The following is a 27,662-nucleotide window of genomic DNA, read 5'->3' as shown; positions in this document are numbered from 1 at the left end:
ACTGTGTGTGTAGATGCCCTCACACCTGTCTGCTGCCATTTCTCAGCAAGCTCTGCACTGGTGGTGCCCCGATCTCACAGCTGAATCAACTGTAGGAGACGGTCCTGGCGCTTGCTGGACTTTCTTGGGCGCCCTGAAGCCTTCTTCACAAATTAAGTGGAAATGTTTTTTTGTTTTTTTTATGGAATTAAGTTCATTTTCACGGCAAAGAGGGACTTTGCAATGAATTGAAATTCATTCTTCATATCATTCTGGAGTATATGCAAATTGCCATCATAAAAACGGAGGCAGCAGACTTTGTGAAAATTTATATTTGTGTCATTCTCAAAACTTTTGCCCATGGTTGTATACACACATCTACACTAAATATTTTTAAGGTGTTAGGATTTTTTTTTTTTTTTTTCTAGCAACTGAAAAAAAAAGGGAAAATCTGGCCTTAGCATTCTGAAAATTGTTTAAATAATTTGCAGGCATACAGTCAAAATGATTTTCTACAATTTCTAATTTGTTCACTTTGTGGCTACTCAGTTTATAGCCACTAGATGTCAATATCGAGTCGTGCAGAGTCGAATCCACTTTTCCAGCGCTCTATATCATTGTTACATTGATGGGGATCAGTTAATTAAAATTGAACACTAATATTTTTATGTGTGAAAAAAAAAGGTTTAATGGAAAATACAGAGATCTGGAACAATAAAAATGACAAGCTCCATTTTTAAAAACCAAGCTCAGGGCAGAAATTTGGCAATGAAATGTGTACAGTACAAGGATGCAGCCTGCATCGCTGCTTAGTGATCTGTCATAGCCACTTTGTGCGTGTTCTTTTTTTTTTTGGCCTTCCTTGTTAACTGCAGTTGTGACAATCTCCTGCAATGTCTACTGTCAGTACGCAATATATCCCTTTACTAGTGCAAACCAACCAGACCAATGAATCCACGTTGTCCATACTATAGCACTGTGACCAGTCCGGATGGGAGTACTATAAGGCGGCTGCTGAAGTCTATTATTTAGTCCGTTTTTTTTTCTTTGCTGTAGGTTTAAAGTGGTGGACAGGAAAATGATGGCCTGAGTGAATTCTGCCTGAATGAATGCAGGACTCTTATAGTGACACCCATACACATTCACTACGTACTCTGCCCAGAACCCTGCACTCTGTACATAGTACACCCCGAAACCCTGCACTCTGTACATAGTACACCCCTAAACCCTGCACTCTGTACATAGTACACCCCTAAACCCTACACTCTGTACATAGTACACCCCTAAACCCTGCACTCTGTCCTGAACCCTGCACTCTGTACATAGTGCACCCCTAAACTATGCACTCTGTCTTGAACCCTGCACTCTGTACATAGTGCACCCCTAAACACTGTACTCTGTACATACCACACACCTGAACTCTGCATTCTGTGCATAAGGCACCCCTGGAACTAAACTCTGTACATAGCACACCCCTGAACTCTGTACGTAACGCACTCCTGAACCCTGCACTCTCTACATACAGCACCCAAGAAACAGCTGGCCTTTCGACACCCCTGGTTTAGCTTGACCTCATAATGGGGTTTATTTACTAAAGGCAAATCCACTTTGCACTACAAGTGCAAAGTGCAATTGAAAGTGCACTTGGAAGTGCAGTCACTGTAAATCTGAGGGGTAGATCTGAAATGATGGGAATCTCTGCTGATTTTATTATCCAATCATGTGCAAGCTAAAATGCTGTTTTTTATTTTCATTGCATGTCCCCCCTCGGATCTACAGCGACTGCACTTCTAAGTTCAATTTCAGTGCAATTTTAAAAGGCACTTTGCACTTGTAGTTTGCACTTGTGGTGCAAAGTGGAGTTGCCCTTAGTAAATAACCCCCAATGTGACATTACAATCTTTTGATCAATTCATATTTGTTCAGTTAAAAATATTAGATTTAATCCAAAGTGGTCATCATGGTATCCTACTAGCCCCTTACTTTTTAATCTGTGTGACTAGAGGGGACACTGGTGACATATGTACATTAAAGTGTGTTACTGTACTCTTTATCAGACTGAACAAACTTGGCTTGCAAAAAAAATAAAAAAATTTAACATGTGAAGCTGGATGAGTGTTACTGATAACATTGAGCAGTAGGAGGCGCTGGTCTACAGCTAAATCAGTCCGCTATGCTTGTGTTTGACTTTTCCCTGCTCATTGATGTCTGATAATGTTTATTCTTTTCCTCTGATAGGTTATCAGTGCAGTTGCCCATCTAAGTTTATAGGGAAGAACTGTGAGTCAGAGATCACGGCATGCTTTCCAAACCCTTGCCGGAATGGTGGGACGTGTGATCCGATTGGGAGCGCGTTTATCTGCACTTGCAGGACCGGCCTGAGGGGATTAACGTAAGTGGATGATGATTTGAATACCAAAGTGTTTTTGTGCTGAAGCAGTTTGCTTGGCCTTTCAACCGTACAAGGAAGGATTAAATGCAGGAAATGGCACAGCATGATATGATTATTACAGGTGGTCGGTGAAAACCAGATCTGATAGTGACCCAAATTAATGTTACTTTTTGTAATCCTGATCTAATGACGCCTGCGAAGGCACATGGCACAAGGAACTAGACGAGCGTGCACTTCCCTATGCACCAAAAGGCTACTTAACTAAAACTTAACCTTTATTTTAAATCATAAATGGTATGTAAATAACCATATCAAGTATACCTATAGGATGAGGTCAATGCCATTATATATAAAAAAATCAATGTTCTATATGTGATAATATTACCATCTACCAATGGTTAAAATGGTGAAATTCCGCTCAAGCTGTCTTGCCTACACATGGTCACACCAAATTCTGACTGTCAAGAACACGGTGACGTACAACATGTATGACGGTACTAGACAAAGGAAGTTCAGTAGCCAATGGCTTCCGTCTTGTAGTTGAGTCTGAGCATGCGTGAGTTTTTGCGCGTCGGAATTGCATACACACAATCTGAATTTCTGCGGGGAAAATTGAGAACATGCTCTCAAATTTTTGCTGGCGGGAATTCGGCCAGCTAAATTCCGATGAAGCCTACACATGGTTGCATTTTCCCATGAAAAGCACTCATCGATCTTTTGCTGGCCGAAATTCCGATCGTGTGTACACAGCATTAAGCCCTGTACACACGATCGGATTTTCTGATGGGAAATGTTGGATGTCAGGCTGTTGGCAGAAAATCCGACCATATGTATGCTCCATCGGACATTTGTTGTCAGACTTTCTGCCAACAAATGTTGGCTAGCATGTCTTCAAATTTTCCCCAAACAAATGTGTGTTGTAGGATTTTCTGATTGTTCAGTTAAAAATATTAGATTTAAAAAAGCTTTACTTTGAATCCTCCCGTACAGTACAGTCAGTTCCGAACATCCAGTACTGAAACTTAGGCCGCGTACACACGCGGGGACTGTTCGCCCAACTTTGTCCGCTGAACAGTGTTTCGGCGGACAGTCCGCTCATGTGTGGGCTTCAGCGGACAGTTTCAGCGGACAGTCTGACGAACAAAGTTTTTCGGAAATTCCGTAAAACTGTCCGCTGAAACTTGGTTTGAGCGGACAGTCCGCCCCTGTGTAGGCTTGTTTGTCAAACTAAGTTCCGCGCATGCTCAGAAAGGATTTACACAGCGAAGGTTGCATTGCAGTGTATAGGACGTCGTATTTCTAGTCCCGTCGTACGTGCCGTTCACGTCATCGCGCAAGTTTCAGCGGACTGTTCGTTCGTCGTGTGTGGTCAAGTCCGTCCATGCTAATTTTGAGCGGACCTAAGGCCGCGTACACACGCGGGGACTGTTCGCCCAACTTTGTTCGTCAAACAGTTTGAGCGGACAGTCCGCTCAAAATTAGCATGGACGGACTTGGCCACACACGACGAACGAACAGTCCGCTGAAACCGTGCGCGATGACGTGAACGGCACGTACGACGGGACTAGAAAACGACGTCCTATACACTGCAATGCAACCTTCGGCGTGTAAATTCTTTCTGAGCATGCGCGAGACTTAGGCCGCGTACACACGCGGGGACTGTTCGCCCAACTTTGTCCGCTGAACAGTGTTTCGGCAAACAGTCCGCTCGTGTGTGGGCTTTCAGCGGACAGTTTCAGCGAACAGTCCGCTGAACAAGGTTTTTCGGAATTTCCGAAAAACTGTCCGCTGAAACCTTGTTTCAGCGAACAGTTCCCTCGTGTGTAGGCTTGTTCGACAAACTAAGTTCCGCGCATGCTCAGAAAGGCTTTACACGCCGAAAGTTATAATGCAGTGTATAGGACGTCGTATTTTTCGTCCCGTCGTACGTGCCGTTCACGTCATCGCGCACGGTTTCAGCAAACTGTTCGTACGTCGTGTGTGGCCATGTCCGTCCATGCTAATTTTGAGCGGACTGTTTGCCGAAACTGTTTGACGGACAAAGTTGGGCGAACAGTCCCCGCGTGTGTACGCGGCCTAAGTTTGACGAACAAGCCTACACACGAGGGGACTGTCCGCTGAAACAAAGTTTCAGCGGACAGTTTTTCGGAAATTCCGAAAAACTTTGTTCAGCAGACTGTCCGCTGAAACTGTCCGCTGAAGCCCACACACGAGCGGACTGTCCGCCGAAACACTGTTCAGCGGACAAAGTTGAGCGAACAGTCCCCGCGTGTGTACGCGGCCTTACAGTTCTGGCTGGAGCACACAGGTCATTCGCTCTGCAGATAATCCATTCCAACAATTTTTTGAATTCTTTTCAATAAATGCAAGGTGTCCTGTGATTGGAGAAGGGGAAGATGAACGTCACAATCTCTCTTCCTCGCAGAACACCTTGGGTTTACTGAAAGGATTCAAGGATTTAAAAAGATTCAAGACATTTTCAGAATGGAGTAGCTGCAGAGCGAGTGAACTGCAAGTGATCTGTATGCTCCAGCCGGAAACGTAAATCTCAGCATCACACATTTGGTGCTGACTGTACTGTAAGGGGTGGGGGGATAGTAAGAGTATTAGGCCTAGTTCAGAAGGGTTGTATGTATCTGTGCCCCGTGTTAGAGCCATGTATGCCCGGCTCTGCACAGGTGTTCCATGCATCTCCGTGGAAGCAGTCCCATAGCTATCAGTTGGGATGCAGCAACTTCACAGACATAGACGCTTGTTGAGCGCGGAGGGTCACCCAACCAGGAACACTCACAGGACTGCTGTGAAGGAAAGGCTTGCGTGATGCTGACAGTATCTGCCAAGAGCAAAGTGTGGCCTGGCTGGTCCAACCCAGAAGAGAAAGCTTCCTCGGACAGGGAGACATGGTACCTGCTCTTTGCCTACTCCTCCAAAACCTCTCCCTATTGCTAGCACTGTCCCTGCCAGACAGGAAACTTGTCCCTACTCTAGCCACTTGCATAAGGCACACCAAAACCCAGGGTCAGAGTCTATAACAGATTATGCCTGACCCAAGATGGCCACCCAGATCACATAGGACCAGAGCATCCAATCGGTTCACTGTCCTGTGTGACCGTGGAAGCCATAGAGAAACTCTGTTTCCCTCCACCTCCTCTCCCCTCTGCACTGCCTCCTGCAGTAGAGAACATAGGCTGCATCTTCCTATACACTGCTCCCAATCTGACATCTATGTGAGTGAGGAATCACGGCCCAGAACACATCACAGCACCCTGCCTCAGTACTCCTCTCTAGAGCCCTGAGCCCTAATGTAAGCAGTGAGCTAGCCCTTGGAAGGAGTTATGCAAACTTTAAAGTGCCTTGATGGGTGGATGTCAGTCTGGAGGAGTGGGTATTTCTTGATTGGTCCTCCATAATTGAGTGGGCCTCCATGTTTGAAAGAACATAAATCCAATGAATGAAGGGGGTGGGCCAGGGATAGTAAGGCTGGGGAGGAATTGGCTAGAAGATGCTGGATGTCTCTACAGGAAATGAGGTGGGCTTTATTCACCTTGCTGCAACTTATAATGTACACTGTGTGACGCTCACAGTGTGCAGTGAAATCAGAGTAATCGATTTCAGTACGAGTGGAGTCTGAACAACTGTACAAGATGGAAGGGTAGCCTGGAGTTCAGATTTAGGCTGGGTTCACACTGAAATCAGAGTTCGGTCAGATTTTTTTAGCTGATTTCGGACCTGAAACGGACCAGAAGATGCACAGGACTTTTCTGCAAACAGCTGTCCCTGAGCTGTGTGAACCGGCTCCATGGAGAGCCAGTCACACTCTCCTGACATGCGAATTGGAATGCGAGGAAACCTGCATCCTATTCGCAATAGTGTGAACCCAGCATCAAAGTATAGTTGTCATGAAAATCTATTTCTTACACTATCCTTTCCCACATAACCACTTCTTTCTCTCACTAGGTGTGAAGAAGATATAAATGAGTGTGAAAGAGAGGACTGTGAAAACGGTGGAACTTGTGTGAATATCTTCGGGTCCTTTTTCTGTAACTGTACCCATGGATACGTTGGACAGTATTGTGGTTTGAGGCCCGTTGTGGTTCCAAATATCCAAGCTGGACATTCCTATGTCGGCAAGGAGGAGCTGATTGGAATAGCCGTGGTGCTGTTTGTCATATTTGTCCTCATCGTCCTCTTCATAGTTTTCCGAAAGAAGGTGTTCCGCAAGAACTACTCACGTAACAACATCACTCTTGTCCAGGACCCCGCCACTGCAGCACTTTTAAATAAAACTAACGGGATTCAGTTTAAGAACCTTCGCAGTGGTGGAGATAGTAGAAACATTTACCAAGAGGTGGGACCGCCACAAGTACCAGTCCGGCCCATGGCTTACACTCCTTGTTTCCAGAGTGAATCCCGGAACAATCTTGACAAGATGGTGGATGGTCTTGGTGTGGAGCACCAGGAGATGACCACCTTTCATCCTGAGTCTCCGAGGATCCTGACGGCTCGAAGAGGAGTGGTGGTCTGCAGTGTGGCTCCCAACATGCCATCGGTGTCTCCATGCCGGTCTGACTGTGACTCAATTAGGAAAGGACCGTGGGACTCAGGAAATGATTGTGAGTCACATTTGCCACGTAGTAAACCAGTTTTAGTAAATCTCCCCCAGTGCTTTATCCGACTAAATGTTATTCAGTTTTGGGTTTACCTCCACTTTAGGCCGTTTTTACAAATGAGGGTATGTATGTTTTCTGATTCATAAAATGTCCAGTATAAAAGCCAGTTGTAGACATGAAAAGCCTTGATGTACATTCTCCCTTGGATTTCCTTAGCAGAGATTTTACAAACCACACTCTTAAGTCTGACAGCTCTGAAAATTGTTATTTCTCAACTTACAAGATAAGTAGACAAAGTACAGTGCATTAAGTGTAAGGTAAGATTTTGTTCAGAAGGGAGAAGACATTAGTGTTTATTTAATGTGGCTTTTTATGTCTAGCTATCAAAAAAAAAAGTTTATCGTAGAAAAGCTTTCAAAAAAATAGCAAAAAGCACAAGAAGAAGCCATCATGGTGAGAAGAAGTAACATGGGGACTGAAGATGCAGATTTTCTGCTGACAGTATTCCGACCAACGGCACTTTTTTTCGTGTTGCTAATGTGTGTGGCATTAAAGTAAGAAAATAGCCACTGCGAGTTAATGGCTCCCAAAATGGAACTGCGTGATGTATTTATATAGTTAAGGCAAAGTGCACCTCTACCTGGTGTCAGCTTGTCCCTATATATTGGCTGTGCATTATTTATGATCAGGAAAAAAGGGGGAAAAAAACTGCGCTACGGAATAGAAACAACACTGGTCGGAATTCTGATGTATACCAAAAATACACAAGTAAACAAAAGGAAAAAAGAACTGCACTAACCTCAAAATCCCAAAGTGATTGAGATGTATGTATGTACTAAACAAAAGAATAAAAAAGAATAAAAAACGACATTTATCACATTAATGACACGTAATTGTGTTTCACTTTATACAAATTTTGTACATTTATGCATATATAATTGAATGCACCATTTTTTGAGGTGGCTCTAGAGGCATTATGCCTCTAGAGCCACCTCAAAAAATGGTGCATTCAATTATATATGCATAAATGTACAAAATTTGTATAAAGTGAAACACAATTACGTGTCATTAATGTGATAAATAAAAACATATAAAAAATGAAAAACAGCCCAAAAACAAAAATATACCCCTGAAATTAAACACACCCCAAAACTTGAGAAGTGCATGAGATGAAAAACAAAAAAAATGAATACTAAAAAATTATCAACTCTATATAACATCCATATAATTATATGACAAATTAATAATGCAAAGTGCCCATATGGTTAATCAAACGCCAGTGAAAAAATCTTCATGTGAATAACTGGATTTGAAGCACACAAATTAAATTTCCTCTCCAGAAGTGTAATGTGCTCTTACCCGTCACCAGACAAATGAATTGGCTCCTTACCGGCTCCAAGCGACCCCCCGTTACAGAGGGTCACCACAAGCAGAATGTAATCAAATGGATATCCAGGTAGCTGTTCCCCTTAAGCGATCCCAGATCTTTCACACAGTGGGACTATAGCTGTTACTCCATATATCACTCCCAACTCTTCCCTCATGTCTTCAGACTAAGACTGGTGTTTGATTAACCATATGGACACTTTGCATTATTAATTTGTCATATAATTATATGGATGTTATATAGAGTTGATAATTTTTTAGTATTAATTTTTTTAGTTTTTCATCTCATGCACTCCTCAAGTTTTGGGGTGTGTTTAATTTCAGGGGTATATTTTTGTTTTTGGGCTGTTTTTCATTTTTTATATGTTTTTATTTATCACATTAATGACACGTAATTGTATTTCACTTTATACTAATTTTGTACATTTATGCATATATAATTGAATGCACCATTTTTTGAGGTGGCTCTAGAGGCATTATATTTGTAGTTTTTTATTCTTTTGTTTAGTACATACATACATCTCATTATTTATGATCAACCTGTCTGGGTAGAGCTGGTCAGGCGACTCACCAAAAAAGCAAGCATATTATTGTCCATAGGAGTCTATAGGAGATAGTAACTTTTTACATGTAATTTTCCTATGAAGGTATAGTGGTTTTGTACATATTTATTAGGACTTAAAGAATGATCTCTTAAAATATATTTTTATTTCAGGTAACTAAATAGGCAATAAAGTCCTCGGTTGTGCAATTTGTTGACTTTTTAAGCCTGGAATTGCACAATTGACAATGACAGCACATGAAATAGCATAATTGTTGATAACCCACAGGAAAAAAAAATATCCATATACACAATCCCATACCCACAGTTGATCCAGAGGAAGGCAAGATAACCCCAATAATGCATGATCCAATTTTCTCCATTGACAGGGAAAAAAAATCTTTCCTTGTCCCACACAAGGCAATCAGATATTTACCCGATCAAAAATCCCTGGTGTTATTACCTATAAATGTTAGTATTCATTTACATCTTGTGCGTTTAGGAAAGAATCCAGCTCTTTTGTAGAACAATCTACTCAGCTGGCCAGTATTAGTTCTTGCAGGAGTCAATTCCACATTTTCACAGCCCTTACCGTGAAAAAGCCTTTCCGCATGTGGCGGTTAAATCACTCTTTTTCCTCCAGACATAAAGAGTGCCGCCTTGTGGTTTAGGGCATATTCCCTCTGAAAAAAAAACTGCATTGTAACGCCAACTAGTTTAAAGCGTACCATGAAGAAAATTGGATAAGACAGTGCTATAAATTAACGAAATATCTATCCATATCTATCTATCTATCTATCTATCTATCTATCTATCTATCTATATATATATATATATATATATATATATATATATATATATTATATATATATATATATATATATATATATATATATATATATATATATAATTATGATATCCTATTCAGTTATTTCACAGTGCTGCCTTATCTCAGTTTCTTTATTTATTAGTGTTTTCACATTGATACAAGTACAAGTAAACAGCTTAAGCGTTTTTACACACAACAAACCCTACCATAAGAAATGTTTTTGTAATTATGATGCAATGCCGCCTCCACCTCCACAGCTTGGCAGCCATGGCATCCTTGGGTTATATATTGTTCTTCCTAGACGTAGGTTGGCCATCCTTGTGTCCCATAGAAATATGACCATTGTTTCCTCTTTATTGATGTGTATTAAGGTCGAGGATTGGAGCCAGCCGAAGAAGTTACCTGCTTTGTCGGAAGTACAAAAGGAAGCAATTCTGAAAACCAGTCTCTGAACTCTTTTCAGTCAGATTCCGGAGATGACAATGGTAAGAAAAATCACTGTTTAATTCCATGATACGTTCTAGCAGCCCTACGTTATTGGTTTCTGTGAGTGTCATTGTCTTTGAAGGCCCCAAGTGCCTAATTTTCTTGTCGCTGTGAAGAAAACGTGCAATCGTTTGATGCCATATGTAGTCCAGTAATACTGTGTAAAATATTGTAGTTGCTGTACAGGTGATGGAGTCATGACAAAAGACAACCAATTTTTGCCTAAATACATTTGTGTGGGTAGTCTTTAGAGGTTTAGTGATTTACAAACTTTGGCTCAAAGGAGCAGACCTGGACTTAAATGTGGAACTGCAGCAATCAAACAACCGATAAAGCCCTGAAAGGGACTGCAGTTTTGCCCCCGGTTTCTTTCCCAGACGAGTGTAGCGGCAGCCAGGCACATGGTTCAATGAACAGTCAAGGGCAGTGGTCTCCAAACTGTGGTTCGGTGGCTGGATGTGGCCCTTTGTTTGCTTTTATATGGCCTCTGGGGCACTATTCCTCCCACTGATACAAGGCACTATTCCTTCCATGGACGCCAATGATGGGACACTATTCTTCTACTGACACCAATGATGGGACACTATTTTTCTACTGACACCAATGATGGGGCCAATATTCCTTCCACTTACACCAATGATAGGGCACTATTCCTCCCACTGACACCAATGATGAGGCCCTATTCCTTCCACTGACACCAATGTTGGAGCACTATTCCTTCCACTGACACCAATGATGGGACACTATTCCTTCCACTGACACCAATGATGGGGAACTATTCCTTCCACTGATTCCAATGATAGGGCATTATTTTTCCCACTGATTCCGCATTTACTCCCATTGACACCAGCATATTTTCTACTTACACTGGCCACAGTCTGGCCCCCTCAAAGTCTGAAGGGCAGTAAATGGGCCTTTTGTTTAGAACAGGGGTCTCAAACCGGCAGCCCTCCAGCTGCTGCGAAACTACAAGTCCCATGAGGCATTGCAAAGCTGACAGTTACAAGCATGACTCCCACAGGTATGATGGGACTTGTAGTTTTGCAACAGCCAGTTTGAGACTCCTGGTTTAGAAAGTTTGGCAACCCTTGGTCTAGGGGTATCTTTTTTGATGTTTTATTGAAATTTGAACTTGGATAGGGTGCAGGGAAGCTGTGGGATACTCCGGTAGCACAATGTAATAGCATGAGGACACTCTTCACTTTGTCAAAGCTTCCTAGTACAGTCCCTCAAGCAACAACTAAGGCATTGAGTAACACAGAGACACTATAGGAAAGGTCCCAATTCAAGCAAGCTCTGGCACTTGATGCACTAGAAATAGCAACAGCACACAGTCACTAGGATCCTACACAAAGGTCTGTACTCGCAATGTCCCTGGATATTTGGATGCCTCCTTCCAATATCAGCCAGACATTTCTTCTGTGAACTCTCCAGACCAGATCCTCAGATAAAATCCCTTAATCAGTTCTAGCAAGTTTTAGTAGAACTGGAACCTTGATGAGTTGATTGGCCCTGCATTGTATGGCAGGATTCTGAGGGCCTGTCTACATTCAAGAACATTGGGCATTAGGGGAGAGTGCTGACTGCTGAAGGAGCTAGGAATAACCTCATAATCTCACCTTATTCATCTTCTCCTAGGAAAAACAGGCAATGGGAAGGGGTATACTGCAATGGAAAATCTTTTTTTTTTTGTTTAGCTTTAACTAGTTCACCAGCTTAGGTATGTAATACATGTTCTAAAAAAAATATTTCTTATAAATTCCTAGGGTGCACCTCCATTGTTCTGGTCCTCCTTCCTCACGTCAGCTGTTCTGATGGTGTAATTAGTCATACCTAGGTGGTATTTTGACATCTGAATCCCACTCTGCATCTTAGGAGCCTCTGAAGTGGCTCCTGTGTAAATAAAGCCATTAAACAATGTTTAGAATAATATTATTTATACCATGTTCTAGTTCTTTTATGTATACATCAAAAGCCCGTCCTTTGATCTGCATGCAAAGTCAGTTACAGTTACCTCACAAGTTTAAAAAGTAAAAAATGTAAAAAAAAAAAAAAAAAAAAAGTAATATAAATTGTTTAACGTTAAAGCAGGAGTCCGCCGGGACTCTGCGTTTTTTTTTTTTTTTTTAAAAGCCAGCAGCTACAAATACTGCAGCTGCTGACTTTTAAAATAGTGACACTTACCTGTCCAGCGCGCCCGCGATGTCGGCACCCGAAGCCGATCTCTAGATCGTCACTCGGGTGCTGCCGCCGCCATCTTGGGTATGGGAATCAGGAAATGGAGCCTTTCGGCTCCATTTCCCGGTTCCCTACTGCGCATGCGCGAGTCGCGCTGCGCAATAAGGACGGTCCCTGCTGCCTCTGGGATCTGTGTGTTTCCCAGCAGGCAGCGGGGCACTTGCGGAAGGGGGCGGGCACTTGCGGAAAGGGGCGTAATCTACGCCCCTTTCCGCAGAGAGCTATCCCGGAAGTGGGTGCAGTTACCTGGATTATCCAGGTAACTGCACCCCCCTCCCCCCTGAAAGGTGCCAATTGTGGCGCCGGAGGGGGGGAGGATTCCGATGAGCGGAAGGTCCATTTTAGGGTGGACCTCCGCTTTAATCATAACCGGGACTATTTAAATTAATTCCCTCCTTTTAAGTATGCATTTTTCTTTTTTTTTTAATCAGCATCATTTTTATTTATTATTATTAGTTATTTTGTTTGTTTATTTTTGTAACGTCATATTAAAAATGCACAAAAAAAAATATTTATTTAGCAAATCGCTATGATTTGTACCAAAAAGTTATTTTAGTCTCACTATAATTAGAACAAATAATAGAATAAAATAATACACTTTTTATCTACAGTTATTTTTGACGCAATCATTGGTCATGCAAATTTGTTTTGATACTTTTCTTGCCTGTAGATTGCATAGAGAATATTTGTACAAATGCAAGACCGTGTTATCAAAAAAAATAAAAATAAAAAAAAATAAAAAAGGGTTTGCTTGTTTACAAAAAAAAATACTGTTTTGGTGCTGTTTAAATGCAAAATCATTGCCCAATTGATGAGCTTTTATTGAAAATTGCCCCTGGTAATTGGGTATAGAGGTAGGACGCAGCTTAAGTGCTTAACTGACTGTAGAAACCTTTGTGTTTACATTATATCCAACAAAAACTTCTAGTAGAGATGAACCAGCCAAGTCATAATGGAGCACGTGCGTTGTTGACAGTCTAACGCAGCTTGTGGGATAAAAAGCTGGGGGTAGACCGGTGACCTCCGCTGTACTGGAAGCTATTTGCAGCAATTACTTTGTTAGAAAGGTTTAATGCAGCTGACAAGCGACAAAATTATACAGGTATTTTATGTGTCCTTCCTGTATTCAGGTTGCCTTAGTTACTAAATATTTTGGCTGCGTTCGCAGGTTTATAAACTTTCGTTTCATTTATATTATTATTTACCTAAAGATATCTGCCAAAACAGTAATAAAAATAGCAGGTTTTGGATTTTGCTTTTTGTAAACAATTTGTAACCCTTAACCGCTTGAGTATCAGCCGGTAAAACCCCTTCATTACCCGGCCATTTTTCAGTTTTCACCGCTGCTATAATTTGACTGACAATTACTCTGACATGTAACACTATACCCAAATTCATTTTTTTATCATTTTTTTTTGACAGATAGAACTTTCTTTTGGAGATATTTAACCAATTGAAGACCAGGCATTTGTCATTTTTTTTTTTATACATGTGAAAATAATTTTTTTTAATTTTATTTGGTAGAAAATTATTTAGCACCCGTAAACATTATATATATATTTTTTTAAATCAGTGGCCCTAGGGCAGTGATGGAGAACCTTGGCACCCCAGATGTTTTGGAACTACATTTCCCATGATGCTCCACTACACTGCAGAGAGCATGAGCATCATGGGAAATGTAGTTCCAAAACATCTGGGGTGCCAAGGTTTGCCATTACTGCCCTAGGGAAAAAATTGGTGGATTTTGAAATTTTTTATGTCACACTGTATTTTAGTAGGGGTTTTTCAAAAGCAGTTTTTGGGGAAAAATACACTTTTTTTTTTAATTTTAAAGCAAAAAAACACAATACATAACTAAATTTTTTTGTAAAATATAAAAGATTATGTTATATCGAGTGAAGAGACACCAAACATGTGTCGCTTTAAATTTGCGCACGCCTAGTGGCAACAAACTACATAATTTTTACTTACCCATAGGCGCCATTTTAAAAGCCTTTACAGGTTACCACTTTATATCTACAGAGGAGGTCTAGTGCTATAATTACTACCCATGATCTGACTTTCGGCTATACCTCTGATGTGTAGGACGATCGCTGTTTGCATTCACCTTGGGGGGGGGGGGGCATCTTTTTTTTTTATTATTATTATTAACTTATAAAAATTTTTTACTTTTACACTGTTGCTTAAATTTTTTTTATTTTTATCACTTTTATTGCTGTCACAAGGAATGTAAACATCCCTGTGACAGCAATAGGCTTGTGACAGTTACTCTTTATGGAGGGATCTGAGGTCAATAAGACCCCAATCCCTCCTTTGCACTAGAAAGCATTCAAAACGCCAAGATCTGTGTTTTTGAATACTTTAAATTTCAAAAAAGTGGCGCCATTGACAGCCAGGTAAACTGGAAGTGATGTCAGGTCATCACTTCCATATTAACATATCAAAGACCCGATCAAAGCTGATTCCGGCTTTCTATGGGTCTTCGGCCAGCCGGTAGACATGCTAGTAGCTCGGGTCTCCTGATGGGACGGGAGAGCCCGAGAGAGCCTTGGAAGGTGGAAGGAGGGAGGACGTCCCCTTCTACTGCTTGCAATGGCAATCAAGTGGCTAGACGGCTCTAAAAAATGGTACTGATGTGATGCCTGCAGGTGCAGGCATCATCCCGGTACAACCTCTTGAAGTCAAATGACACACCAGGTACATGATTTGGTGGCAAGTGATTAATAACCACTGGGTTTTTTGTTTCAATATTTTTATTGATAATTCAAGAAATCTTAACAAGTGATGGTTTGCCCACGCAGGGGCGACATTGAAAAGTCATGTAAAGAAACAACATATGTACGCATATTAAGTAACATAATAGTTTTTAACTGTTTTTAAACTGTTTCCAGGACCATAGAGCACCTCATTAAAATGTAGGTAAATATCACAGGCTATATTACTCTGTCCCTTAGAGGACGGCAGTCTACATTGATAGTCTTCATATCAGGAACAAAGAGGAGAGAGAGGAAACAGAGAAAGAAAAGGGAGAGAAAGAAGAGGTGGGGGGCCCCAAGAGAGGGTGAGTACCACAGACGCAGGACCTGTACAAATAACATTTAAAGTCGACCATAGCTAGTCGGGGGGCAGGGACAGAAAGGAGTAACTTATCCACGGTTCCTGGATTCTAAAACATTTTGCATGCGAGTCCCTCAATATACTAGATACACTATATTACCAAAAGTATTGGGACACCTGCCTTCACACGCACATGAACTTTAATGGAATCCTGGTCTTAGTCCATAGGGTTCAATATTGAGTTGGCCCACCCTTTGCAGCTATAACAGCTTCAACTCTTCTGGGAAGTCTGTCCACAAGGTTTAGGAGTGTGTCTATGGGAAGGTTTGACCATTCTTCCAGAAGCTCATTTGTGAGGTCAGGCACTGATGTGGACGACAAGGCCTGGCTCGCAGTCTCCGCTCCAATTCATCCCAAAGATGTTGGGTTGAGGTCAGGACTCTGTGCAGGCCAGTCAAGTTCCTCCACCCCAAACATGCTCATCTATGTCTTTATGGACCTCGTTTTGTGCACTGGTCCAAATCATTTGGTGGAGGGGGGATTATGGTGTGGGGTTGTTTTTCAGGGGTTGGGCATGGTCCCTTAGTTCCAGTGAAGGGAACTCTTAAGGTGTCAGCATACCAAGACATTTTGGACAATTTCATGCTCCTAACTTTGTGGGAACAGTTTGGGGATGGCCCCTTCCTGTTCCAACATGTGCACAAAGCTAGGTTCATAAAGACATGAATGAGCAAGTTTGGGGTGAAAGAACTTGATTGGCTGCACCTCCTCCTGACCTCAACCTGACAGATCACCTTTGGGATGAATTAGAGCGGAGACTGTGAGCCAGGCTTTCTAGTCCAACATCATTGCCTGACACCTCGAATGCACTTCTGGATGAATGGTCAAACATTGCCATAGACACACTCCTAAACCTTGTGGACAGCCTTCCCAGAAGAGTTGAAGCTGTTATAGCTGCAAAAGGTGGGCCAACTCAATATTGAACACTACAGGGTGGGATGCTATTAAAGTGTATGTGTGTGTGTAAAGGCAGGGCTCCCAATACTTTTGGTAGTTTTGTTACTTTTGATAATATAGTGTATCTGCTCATTAACCATCAGAGCGGTCATCCTGGTTTTCACCACCTGGAAAGCAACAGACGGAGTCTTCCAGGCATGGACAATGGCTCACTTGGCAAAAATAAAAAGGTACGAGGCCAATTTCTGCTGCGGTGTGAAAAGGCCCAGTATAGGGCAATGTAAGAGAGCCAGCTAGGCATCCTTTCGGACTGTCACATGAGCCACTGGGTGTTTTAATTTAAAGGTCAGACCAACCAAAATTTTTAAAAAAAGCTCAACAGTTGTACTTAATTTCTGTTTTAATGTTTTGAAACTGTCAAATAAAATATCAGGACAGTGCAAACACCCCCAAAAACACCTGTTTGAAAAATAGATACCCCAAAGTAATCTAAATGTTACCTTTTTTTGGACGTGAAATATGCTGCCACTATAGTGTTTAAAACACGGTGCTTGGTAATTTTTAATAAAATTAATTAAAACGCCCCACGTTAAATTTGCCACTGTCTCCCTCCCATCTGTCATGTAATTATTTTTTTCTCCTTGTCCTAAACCTTGTGGACGGCCTTCCCAGAAGAGTTGAAGCTGTTGTAGCCACAAAGGGTGGGCCAACTCAATATTGAACCCTACGGACTAATGCCCCGTACACACATTCCGATTATCATAAGACGGATCGTTCACATTTTGTTGCATACAACTAAGATCGAATACAACAGTGCAAAATGTGTGTAAGATTTTTGTCGTACGATTCTGGAAAAATCTTCCGTCGTGCGTAGCTACGTATTTTAAATGATGTCAAATACGTGTGACCCGTGTGTCCTTCTGGTTTATTTTCGTGTTTCCGATCATGTGTGGTGTTTGTCGAATGACTTTTATCGGACGCGTACTGTACTGACTACACGATTGTCGTGCGATGGGCTGTCATCCGACCGAAGTTTTCCTGTTTGTCCCTTCGGATTTGGACGGACTGTCGTGATTGGCTGTCGAAAGCTGCGTACTAACGATCAGATTATCGAACGATCTGTCCGAAAGCGACTTTTGTGGTCCGATAATCGGAATGTTTGTATGGGGCATAAGACTGAGATAATATTAAAGTTCATGTAAAGGCATTTTTGGAAATAGAGTATATGTACAGATGCGGAACAGGGGTCACCGCTAAGATAATCAACAAGGGCCAATACTGATATCATTACAGATATTATGTTATTAAGGGACAACAGATATAATCAGTAATGGAGCATAGTAATCAATATGATGTAACCAGTATAGGACATTGCTGGTGTAATCAATAATGGAAATGCTGATATAATCAGTAAAGGATATTGCTATTGTAATCAATTTTGGATAATGCCAATATAATTAATATGGGGCACCAGGGATATAACTGATAAAGGATATTTCTGATATAATCAGTGTTTCTCAGCCAAAAATAATAAAATCAGTGCGGACACTAATGATTAAATGTGTGTAACTAACTTGTGACCTGAAACGATTGTTTTATCGGTAGTAAATATCAGGAACGATTAAATCTGTGAATTTGTACAGTATGTGTTAAATGATGACATAACAATGTATGTGTGTTATAATACTAACCTTTGTTGTCTCCCTCTCTCCTCCGCCTGTGTTCTCTGTTTCCCCCTCCACAAGCTTCCATAGTGACTGTCATTCATCTAGTCAACAATGTTGTTGATAATATTGAACATGAAGGTATTTACTTTTTAATGTAACTTTCTGTATCTTTCATGAGCAGGAACACATTTTTTCTTTATTCCTTTTTTACGTTATAATATCAGCATAGTTTTTTTCATATTTAACATTTAAGAATATTTCTGCTACTACTCACCTAGCATCTACATTATAATATTTTATTTTAATGGGGAACACTGAATATAAATCAATTTTTTTTTTTTTTATTTATTTTTTTTTCATATGAGGTTTCAGGAAAAGATAGATCTGAATACCTTTTAACAAGCAACTAAAAACAAATAGCATGATTTTTTTTTACAATTTTTTTTTTAACTTTTAATCTGTCAGGTGCTAGAAAAAATGGCTATGCTAACCAGGGATATAGGTATTAATTTAAAGATTACGATAGGTGCAGTATTGCAAAAATCACAATGCACCTGCACTTTATTATTATTATTTTGCTAGCTGATTTTTAGTACCTTGCAGGTATACCGTACTTATTGAAAAATATGTATTTTGTGGTTAGTTGTCATTTAAATGCACTCAAGTATTTTAACTTTTAAATTCCTTAAAAATCATATTGTTTATTTGCAACTTGTGCACTAATTTATGTGTTAAGGGATATTTTTCTTAATACTTGTATGTATATTGTTTTAATACAATAAATAAAAATAATACAAATAGAAAATGAAGTATATATGTATATATATATATATATATATATATATATATATATATATATGAGAGAGATATATCTATCTATCTATCTATCTATCTATCTATCTATCTATCTATCTATCTATCTATCTATCTATCTATCTATCCTGTATATATACACATATACTGTATATATAGATATATATCTATATATACAGTAATAAAGTATCTCAGAAAAGTGAGTACACCCCTCACATTTTTGTAAATATTTTTTTCATTTGACAACACTGAAGAAATGACACTTTGCTACAATGTAAAGTAGTGAGTGTACAGCTTGTATAACAGTGTAAATTTGCTGTCCCCTCAAAATAACTCAACACACAGCCATTAATGTCTCAGCATCATATCCAGAGGTTGTCTTTGGGAAATAAACATATGAGTGCTGCCAGCATTGCTGCAGAGGTTGAAGGGATGGGGGGGGGGGTCAGCCTGTCAGTGCTCAGACCATACACCGCACACTGCATCAGATTGGTCTGCATGGCTGTCATCCCAGAAGGAAGCCTCTTCTAAAGATGATGCACAAGAAAGCCTGCAAACAGTTTGCTGAAGAGAAGCAGACTAAGGACATGGATTACTGGAACCATGTCCTGTGGTCTGATGAGACCAAGATAAACTTATTTGGTTCAGATGGTGTCAAGTGTGTGTGGTGGCAACCAGGTGAGGAGTACAAAGACAAGTGTGTATTGCCTACAGTCAAGCATGGTGGTGGGAGTGTCATGGTCTGGGGCTGCATGAGTGCTGCCGACACTGAGGAGCTACAGTTCATTGAGGGAACCATGAATGCCAACATGTACTGTGACATACTGAAGCAGAGCATGGTCCCCTCCCTTCAGAGACTGGGCTGCAGGGCAGTATACCAACATAATAACGACCCCCAAACACACCTCAAAGACGACCACTGCCTTGCTAAAGAAGCTCAGGGTGAAGGTGATGGACTGACCAAGCATGTCTCCAGACCTAAACCCTATTGAGCATCTGTGGGGCATCCTCAAATGGAAGGTAGAGGAGTGCAAGGTCTCCAACATCCACCAGCTCCGTGATGTCATCATGGAGGAGTGGAAGAGGACTCCAGTGGCAACCTGTGAAGCTCTGGTAAACGCCATGCCCAAGAGGTTTAAGGCAGTGCTGCAAAATAATGGTGGCCACACAAAATATTGACACTTTGGGCCCAATTTGGACATTTTTACTTAGGGGTGTACTCACTTTTGTTGCCAGTGGTTTAGACATTAATGGCTGTGTGTTGAGTTATTTTGAGGGGACAGCAAATGTACACTGTTATACAAGCTGTACACTCACTACTTTACATTGTAGCAAAGTGTCATTTCTTCAGTGTTGTCACATGAAAAGATAGAATAAAATATTTACAAAAATGTGTGGAGCATACTCACTTTTGTGAGATACTGTGTATATACATGCAGTTGTGCTCATAAGTTTACATACCCTGTAAGAATTTATGATTTATTGGCCATTTTTCAGAGAGTATGAATGATAACACAACTTTTCTTTCACTCGTGGTTAGTGTTTGGCTGAAGTCATTTATTATCAATCAACTGTGTTTACTCTTTTTAAATCATAATGGCAACAGAAACTACCCAAATGACCCTGATCAAAATTTTACATACCCCAGTTCTTAATACCGTGTATTGCCCCCTTTAAAATTAATGACAGCTTTAAGTCTTTTGTGGTATTTGTGGATGAGGCTCTTTATCTTCTCAGATGGTAAAGCTGCCCATTCCTCTTGGCAAAAAGCCTCCAGTTCCTGTAAATTCTCGGGGCTATCTTGCATGAACTGCACGTTTGAAATCTCCCCAGAGTGGCTCAATGATATTGAGGTCAGGAGACTGAGATGTCCACTCCAGAATCTTCACTTTATTCTGCTGTAGCCAATGACACGTCGACTTGGCCTTATGTTTTGGATCATTGTCATGTTGGAATTTTAAAATACGTCCCATGCACAGCTTCCTGGCTGATGAATGCATATGTTCCTCCAGTATTTTTTGATAACATACTGCATTCATCTTGCCATCAATTTTGACCAAATGCATCAAGTTCTTATTGAAATAGCCACGCCACATGTTTTCAGAGATTCCTGTATTTCACCTGAAGTTATTTGTGGGTTTTTCTTTGCATGCCGAACATTTTTTCTAGCAGTTGTGGCTGAAATTTTAGTTGGTCTACCTGACCGTGGTTTGGTTTCAACAGAACCCCTCATTTCCACTTCTTGATTACAGTTTGAACACTGCTGATCGGCATTCTCAATTCCTAGGATATATTTTTATATCCCTTTCCTGTTTTATACAGTTCAACTACCTTTTCCCGCAGATCCTTTGACAATTCTTTTGCTTTCCCCATGACTCAGAATCTATAAACATCAGTGCAGCATTGGATGAAAGATGCAAGGTTCTGTCAGGAGTCCAGAAACGCACTGACCTTTTATACACATACACTAATTACAAGCAAAGAGATCACAGGTGAGGATGGTTATCTTTAATATCCATTCAAACCCCTTTTGTGTCAACTTGTATGCATGTTATCAGACCTAAAATGACGGGGTATGTAAACTTTTGATGAGGGTGATTTGGGTAGTTTCTATTGCCATTATGAGAGTAAAGAGTAAACACAGTTGATTGATAATAAATGGCTTCAGCCAAACACTAACCATGAGTGAAAGAAATGTTTTGTGTTATCATTCATATTCTCTGAAAGATGGCCAAGAAATCATAAATTCTGGCAGTGTATGTAAACTTATGAGCACAACTGTATATATATATGTATATATATATATATATATATATATATATATATATATATATATATATATATATATATATATATATATATATATATGTATATATATATGTATATATATATATATATATATATATATATATATATATATATATATATATAAAATATCAAATAATCAAATATTTAAATGTAATAAAACACAGATCATTTTGAAGACATTTTAGACAACAAAATAATTATTTTGCGTCAATTTTATTTTTTTTATACTGTGTGTATATATGTATATATATATATATATATATATATATATATATATATATATATATATATATATATGCATGTTTTCTGTTCTGGCAAACCTTTTATTTTTTTTGTTTATCATTTTGTGCTATTTTTTTTTCTATTCTGTAAAACCTTAATACATTAAAAAAAATGCTAAATGAACAGCTGTGAAAAAAACTGAAAGAACAGAAATACAAACTATTTTTTTAAATACATGAAAAAATATTTTACTTCTCTCTGTGTTCTGATTTTTTTTAATGTTGTGATCTTTTCCTTTTAAGTAATTTCTTTTTTGTTCTATTTTTTTCAGTTTTTTAAACCGTAAATGATAAGAAAGTATAAAAAAATTGATTGTTATAAACACTTTTAACAGTTTGGGAAAAAAAATAAAAACAGAAAATGACTGACATTACATTGAAGATGCATGAAAAAAAAAATGTCCTTTTTCCTTTGATTGCTTTTTGTGAACTGCTATTCTCCTTTCCTTAAACTAAACAGCTCCAGTAATGGACCAAGGACAGAATTACAACAGAGGTGACATTTGTAACCCGAAATTCTGCTGCCTTTTTATTGTTGTGTTTCATAAAGCCCCTTTAACCATGTCTCTTGAACATAATGTTCCAATCCTGAAAACACGTTTTGAAAGCTTTGCCTGCCTGCTTGTGAAAACCCTCTTCTGGATGTTTATGCCCTAGCATGCTGGTACCGTGTCCTCTAATACAGCCGTGCTGTAACAGTGTCCGAACTATCACTCACCTTGTTTTGTAACATATGAATTAACAATGATGTATTGCTCTTATGGCACACGCTTGGAAGCATGTACAAAACAGTGAATTTAAAGTGAACCTATGGTTTTGCAACAAGCAATTTGTTGCCAAATTAGAGGGCAAGGAGGGTAAGCACATCAACTTGTTTTTTTCAGCTATGAAGGTTTTAGAGTATTTGGACATCCTGCCTCCAATATTAATAAGGCACATCTATGATTGCCACCAAATTGTATTTTTGGATAACTATTGTAAAGCTGGCCATAGATTGCTTGAATCTTGGCCAGTTCAGCAGGAACCGGTCGAGATTAGAAACATCTATGGGCAGGCTGAGTTTACCCAAGTCAACCCATCGGTCAACTTGGGTACAACCAGCATGACTTTTTTTAACATTCGATTAATGCCACTGGCCATAGCTGTGTTCTCCCGGCATGGGTGGCTCCCTCTGTTCCCCCCCCCCCCCCCCACCCAAACTGGAACAAGGCAATAGTCCCATTGGAGGGATTCCCCAATCAACACCCATCGATGCAGGAAAGAAATTTGCATCATCTATGGCCTGCTTAAGGCTGGTATACTGTGGGAGAATTTGGTGTTACCGTGATGTGTTGAATGACAATGGGGCCTGTCACAAAAAAAACATTTCCACACAGTGTTTTACAGCCAATTAGGAACAAGCACGTCATAGGCCCTTTAAAAATGTAATGCCTGGGAAGTAATGAACTTACAGGGTCCAAACCATAAACACTGTTCTGTTTTGGTTGCATTCCACTGAGATGCAGACTTTCCCCAGATGGCAGCCACAGCCGGACTCAGGTTTTAGTTTTCCCTCTGGCAGTAGCAATATTGCATATTGCAAGAGCTCTGTGTTCAACATAGATTGACAGGCCCAGTATCATTTTGGGCTTGATTTACTAAAGGCAAACTTCCAGTTTGCAAGGGAATTTTCTCTTAACCTAATTAAAGGGGTTTTTTCACCTCAGTGCATTCTATGTATTACTTGTAGTTCACCAGCCCCCCAGAGCCCCCCTTTTACTTATCTGAGCCCAATTTTTCCTGCGCTAGAGATGAGCACGCCACCTCCAGCCGGTGTGTCAGGTACTGATTGGATAGATTGATAGCAGCACAGCTATTGGCTCCCACTGGTGTCAATCAAATACAATAACACGGAAGCCAGGAGGCAGACCCGAGTCCCGCTGTCTGTGTCAATGGATGCAGTAGCAGGAAATGGGAGCGCGCCTGCACAGTTTCTGCACAGTGATTTTTTTTTTTATTACAACCACCAAACTAGGAGAAGATTCCCTTGAAAATTGAAAAGCCTACTACCTTTTAGTAAATCAGCCCCACTGTGTCCAGTTGGTGGCTTTTACCCTCTCCCTCTAGTGATGCTCCACATGATCATTGCTAGGAGTTTTCTGGTACAATTTCAGACTATGTTGTACCTTTCAACTTTTCCCTCCATCAATGTTCAACAAGAATATCTCTAAGCAAACGTGCAAATATGGCTTCAGTGGCAATCATGTTATTGCCGCACTGTCCCATATTGCCTATTGTGCGTTCCCCATGGGGCCTCTGCATTTTGTAGAACTTATGAGGATTAAAATTGTAACAGGGCATGGAGGTAAAAAGTATTATTTAAATGCACTAAAACCTTTTTAGCTGAAAGGAATAAAGAACGTGTCTATCTTGCCTGCCCTTGTTCTTCACATTAATATTTTTTACTACAGTACAGGTGCACAAAAGCATGGCTGATTTACCATTAACAGAAGCATGTGGAATTCCAAGAGATGTCCAATTTTTACTATAAACATATTCATTTACATATTATATTTTTCGCAGCTTACCATTGGGATACTTCAGACTGGATGCCAAGCGCACGATTGTCAGACATTGAAGAAGCTCCAAACTACGAAGCCGCAGATGGATCCTCTGCTCACCATGGTAGTACCAGGGAGTTGGAGTCAGACTATTACCTTGGTGGCTACGATATTGACAGTGATTACCCTCCTCCCCAACATGAAGACTATTTAAGCCAAGATCAACTGCCACCTCCACTTCCGGAGGACTTCCAAGAACATTATGACACTCTTCCAAAAGTACAGCCACGATCCGTGGTTAGTACGCTCAGTCCGGACTCTAGGCGACGCCCACAGTTCCATCCAAGCCAATACCTCCCACCCCATCATCTCTCAAATGATATAGACACATCGATTTCCCAAGCTGGACATTCGTTTAGTACTTTTGTGCCTGGTCCAAGCCAAAATATGGACAAATCAAGCACAGATAACGTTTCTTTATCCTTGCACAATTCTGTGGGTGCTTCCTCATCAGACGTCTCAGTTATCTGTGGACTTGAAGACACAGAAGTGGCCATAAGTGACTATGAAAGTTTAGACAACTTTCGAATTGATCAATCCCACATTCCCTATATGGAAACCCAACATCAGACTCAAGTGTGACAAACTTTTTCTTTTATATGCCATGACTAGTCGTACATATTGAAAAAGCCACAGCATTCATCCTGGACTGTAGTAACAAGTGCAAACCTTTGGAATTCCAGTCGCTTAGATAGTATGTCAGTTATCTGTTGAGAAAAATTAAATAGACAATCCTTTTAACACTTTGCTGATATTTATTGCCAAACATATGCACAGTGTTTTAGTACTCAAAAGAATTTTGGGGAAAAAAAAAGTACAGTTTGAAATTCTCTTGCATATCTTAAGGGGATGGACGCTACATTTATAAGCAGGTGAACATGCATATGCTGGTACTGTGTATCATATGGCTTTGAAAGGCTGAAGTGTAGCTATAAGAGTATTAAAGCAAACTTGTCACTTTCAAACTGGAAGTAGCCATTTTGTGCTCAGAACTTGTATTCATGTGCATGTAACTCTTAAGTCGCTAGGGGGGGGGGGGGGGGGGGGCTGATTGTCTGAAAATATGAGAATTGAAGTTGTTATCCACAGCAACCAGATTTCATCTTTCAAAGCAATCATGGACTCTGATTGTTTGCTATGGGTACTATCTCTGCTTTTGCTCCAGCTTTCATAAATCAGCTCCACTGTGGTAGTTGTGTTATTTTCTGCAGGCAGCAGTTCGAGAACTCTGTAGGGTCCAGAGATGTAATCCAGTTAACATTGTTGCTATTAAGCTTATCTTCATCTGTATTAAGGTTATCTTCATCTGTACATAGAAGTGGTGGCATTGAAAATCTCTGAGATCCCTGCTACTCTCAATACCCATCTGGGAATTACTAATGAGCATTGAGAAGTAACTACATACAAGGTATTTAAGGGTGGACATTTGCATACTTGGCGGTAGAGTTTCATAGCCCAGGACCTTGAATTCTGCTGAATTGAAATCCCCTTCTATACTGTATATTCATCCCTGGCAATGTCTTCTCAAACCTGAGAGGTTCTGAACAATAGGGAAGGTTGTCCACAAAACCAACCCCCCCATAATTTGAATTCCTTGTAGTATTGGGACTTTTTAAACCCTACCAAATCCACCCACATTAAAGCTGGAATCCAGGCATACAGTAAAACTAAATACAAAGATGATATACATATATGGGAACTGTTTTACCTGTTAAAGGATTTGTATTTCTCTCCATCCAGCCATGAGATTTACACAGCCAGCACAGACAGATGGACACCACTTACAAATAAGGAATGCATTGGTGTCCTCTGTCTACCCCCACAAGCCTTTTAGACTGGACAGCAACAAAGCAGCAGCAGACTGATGGGGTTGTCCCGCTCCTCGCTCTTCTACTGCTTTCACCTCAAATCAGCATGTTTTTCATTAACACATTTGCATGCAGCACTCTGGATTGGCTGGATTGAGGCTGATACCAAGTCAGAATCAGGTACTTATACATGTTGCATTAAAATGCATTTAATGACTTATTAATGAATACAAAGCTTCATTAATTTGTTTATGCCATATCTGCTTGGAGTTCAGCTTTAAAGCAAAACCACATAAGATTCCTTCTAAGCCCCATGCCTGAGTTGGCCTGCGACAGTTAATATGCATGTGAGTATATGTGATAAGTACATTTTGACATAAACAATTTGAAAAGAAGCACCAGAGCTGTTTACAAGTATGAAAGTTTAATGGAATAGCACAAATATGAAAATAACAAAAATGCTTTAAATATCTATGCTCCTACATTACTGAAGACAGTATGTATGTATATATTCTGAGTCATTTAGCCATACTTCTCAATATAACCATTTTTTATTACAAATGTGTGTGCCTTGTCCATACTGGCAAATTTCAGTTCACACAAAAATCACCCGTCTACTTTGCACTAAAAATGTATCTGGAAGCCAAACACAAACGCACACACACACACTATGAATTTACTCCACCTGAACTCTCCGTTTCAGATTTATTAAATGTTGTAAATTGCATTGTGCAAGGAGTAGGGACGTGCAGTAACCTGGAGTAGCAATTTAGAAATGATCTGCTATGAGTCTGCCCGTACTAAGCCGGTTACTTTGATTGGTGGATATGCACACCATTAAGCTATGCACAGTGCAATTAGGGATTCTCCAACCGCCCTTTTATTTTTAGTATGGCTTTGAAGCAGAGAAAGCCTCTCCATTAATAATATGACAAGCGGGGAGTACCCATATCTTAGCTTTGCTGTGTTTGAAAAGAATGGGGTGTTTTGAAATCTGGTTGGTCAAACTGGTCACTGGATGGTATATCCAACTTCTGAAGTTGAGCTACTTCTACATGAGGCTGCTGTGATATTTCATAGGCTGAACTGTAACCCACACGCATGCTTAATAGTAGGTAATCATGGGTGTGTGCAGCAAGGTGCAGAATTACAATGTGACTCTGAACAGGCCATTCACTTTAAACAATGGAGCAGCCATAGTTGGCGGTCA

At 40.3% G+C, this 27,662-nt stretch overlaps 1 protein-coding gene across 6 annotated transcripts in view; it reads left to right on the top strand.

The window, feature by feature from the left end:
- The window catches only part of FAT3 (FAT atypical cadherin 3), a 994,495-nt gene extending 968,886 nt beyond the window's left edge, over positions 1–25,609 (top strand). For 3 of the 6 annotated variants that reach the window (XM_077484992.1, XM_077484995.1, XM_077484993.1), the window contains 6 exons: positions 2,218–2,371; positions 6,329–6,984; positions 10,109–10,222; positions 18,221–18,280; positions 22,505–22,540; positions 24,607–25,609. In XM_077484992.1, coding sequence (XP_077341118.1) covers positions 2,218–2,371; positions 6,329–6,984; positions 10,109–10,222; positions 18,221–18,280; positions 22,505–22,540; positions 24,607–25,226 — 1,640 coding nt within the window. In that variant the 3' untranslated portion in view covers positions 25,227–25,609. The remainder of the gene's footprint in view (positions 1–2,217; positions 2,372–6,328; positions 6,985–10,108; positions 10,223–18,220; positions 18,281–22,504; positions 22,541–24,606) is intronic. The other 3 variants (XM_077484996.1, XM_077484997.1, XM_077484994.1) reach the window with 2 other exon arrangements.
- The last annotated feature ends 2,053 nt before the right edge of the window (positions 25,610–27,662 follow it).

This window comes from Lithobates pipiens, unplaced genomic scaffold (assembly GCF_037356315.1).
Source record: "Lithobates pipiens isolate NorthernLeopardFrog02 unplaced genomic scaffold, aLitPip1_a1.2 Scaffold_17, whole genome shotgun sequence".
In the NCBI taxonomy this organism is placed as follows: Eukaryota; Metazoa; Chordata; class Amphibia; order Anura; family Ranidae; genus Lithobates; species Lithobates pipiens.
The sequence above is the reverse complement of the archived record's forward strand: the minus strand, read 5'-3'. Positions and strand labels throughout refer to the sequence as shown.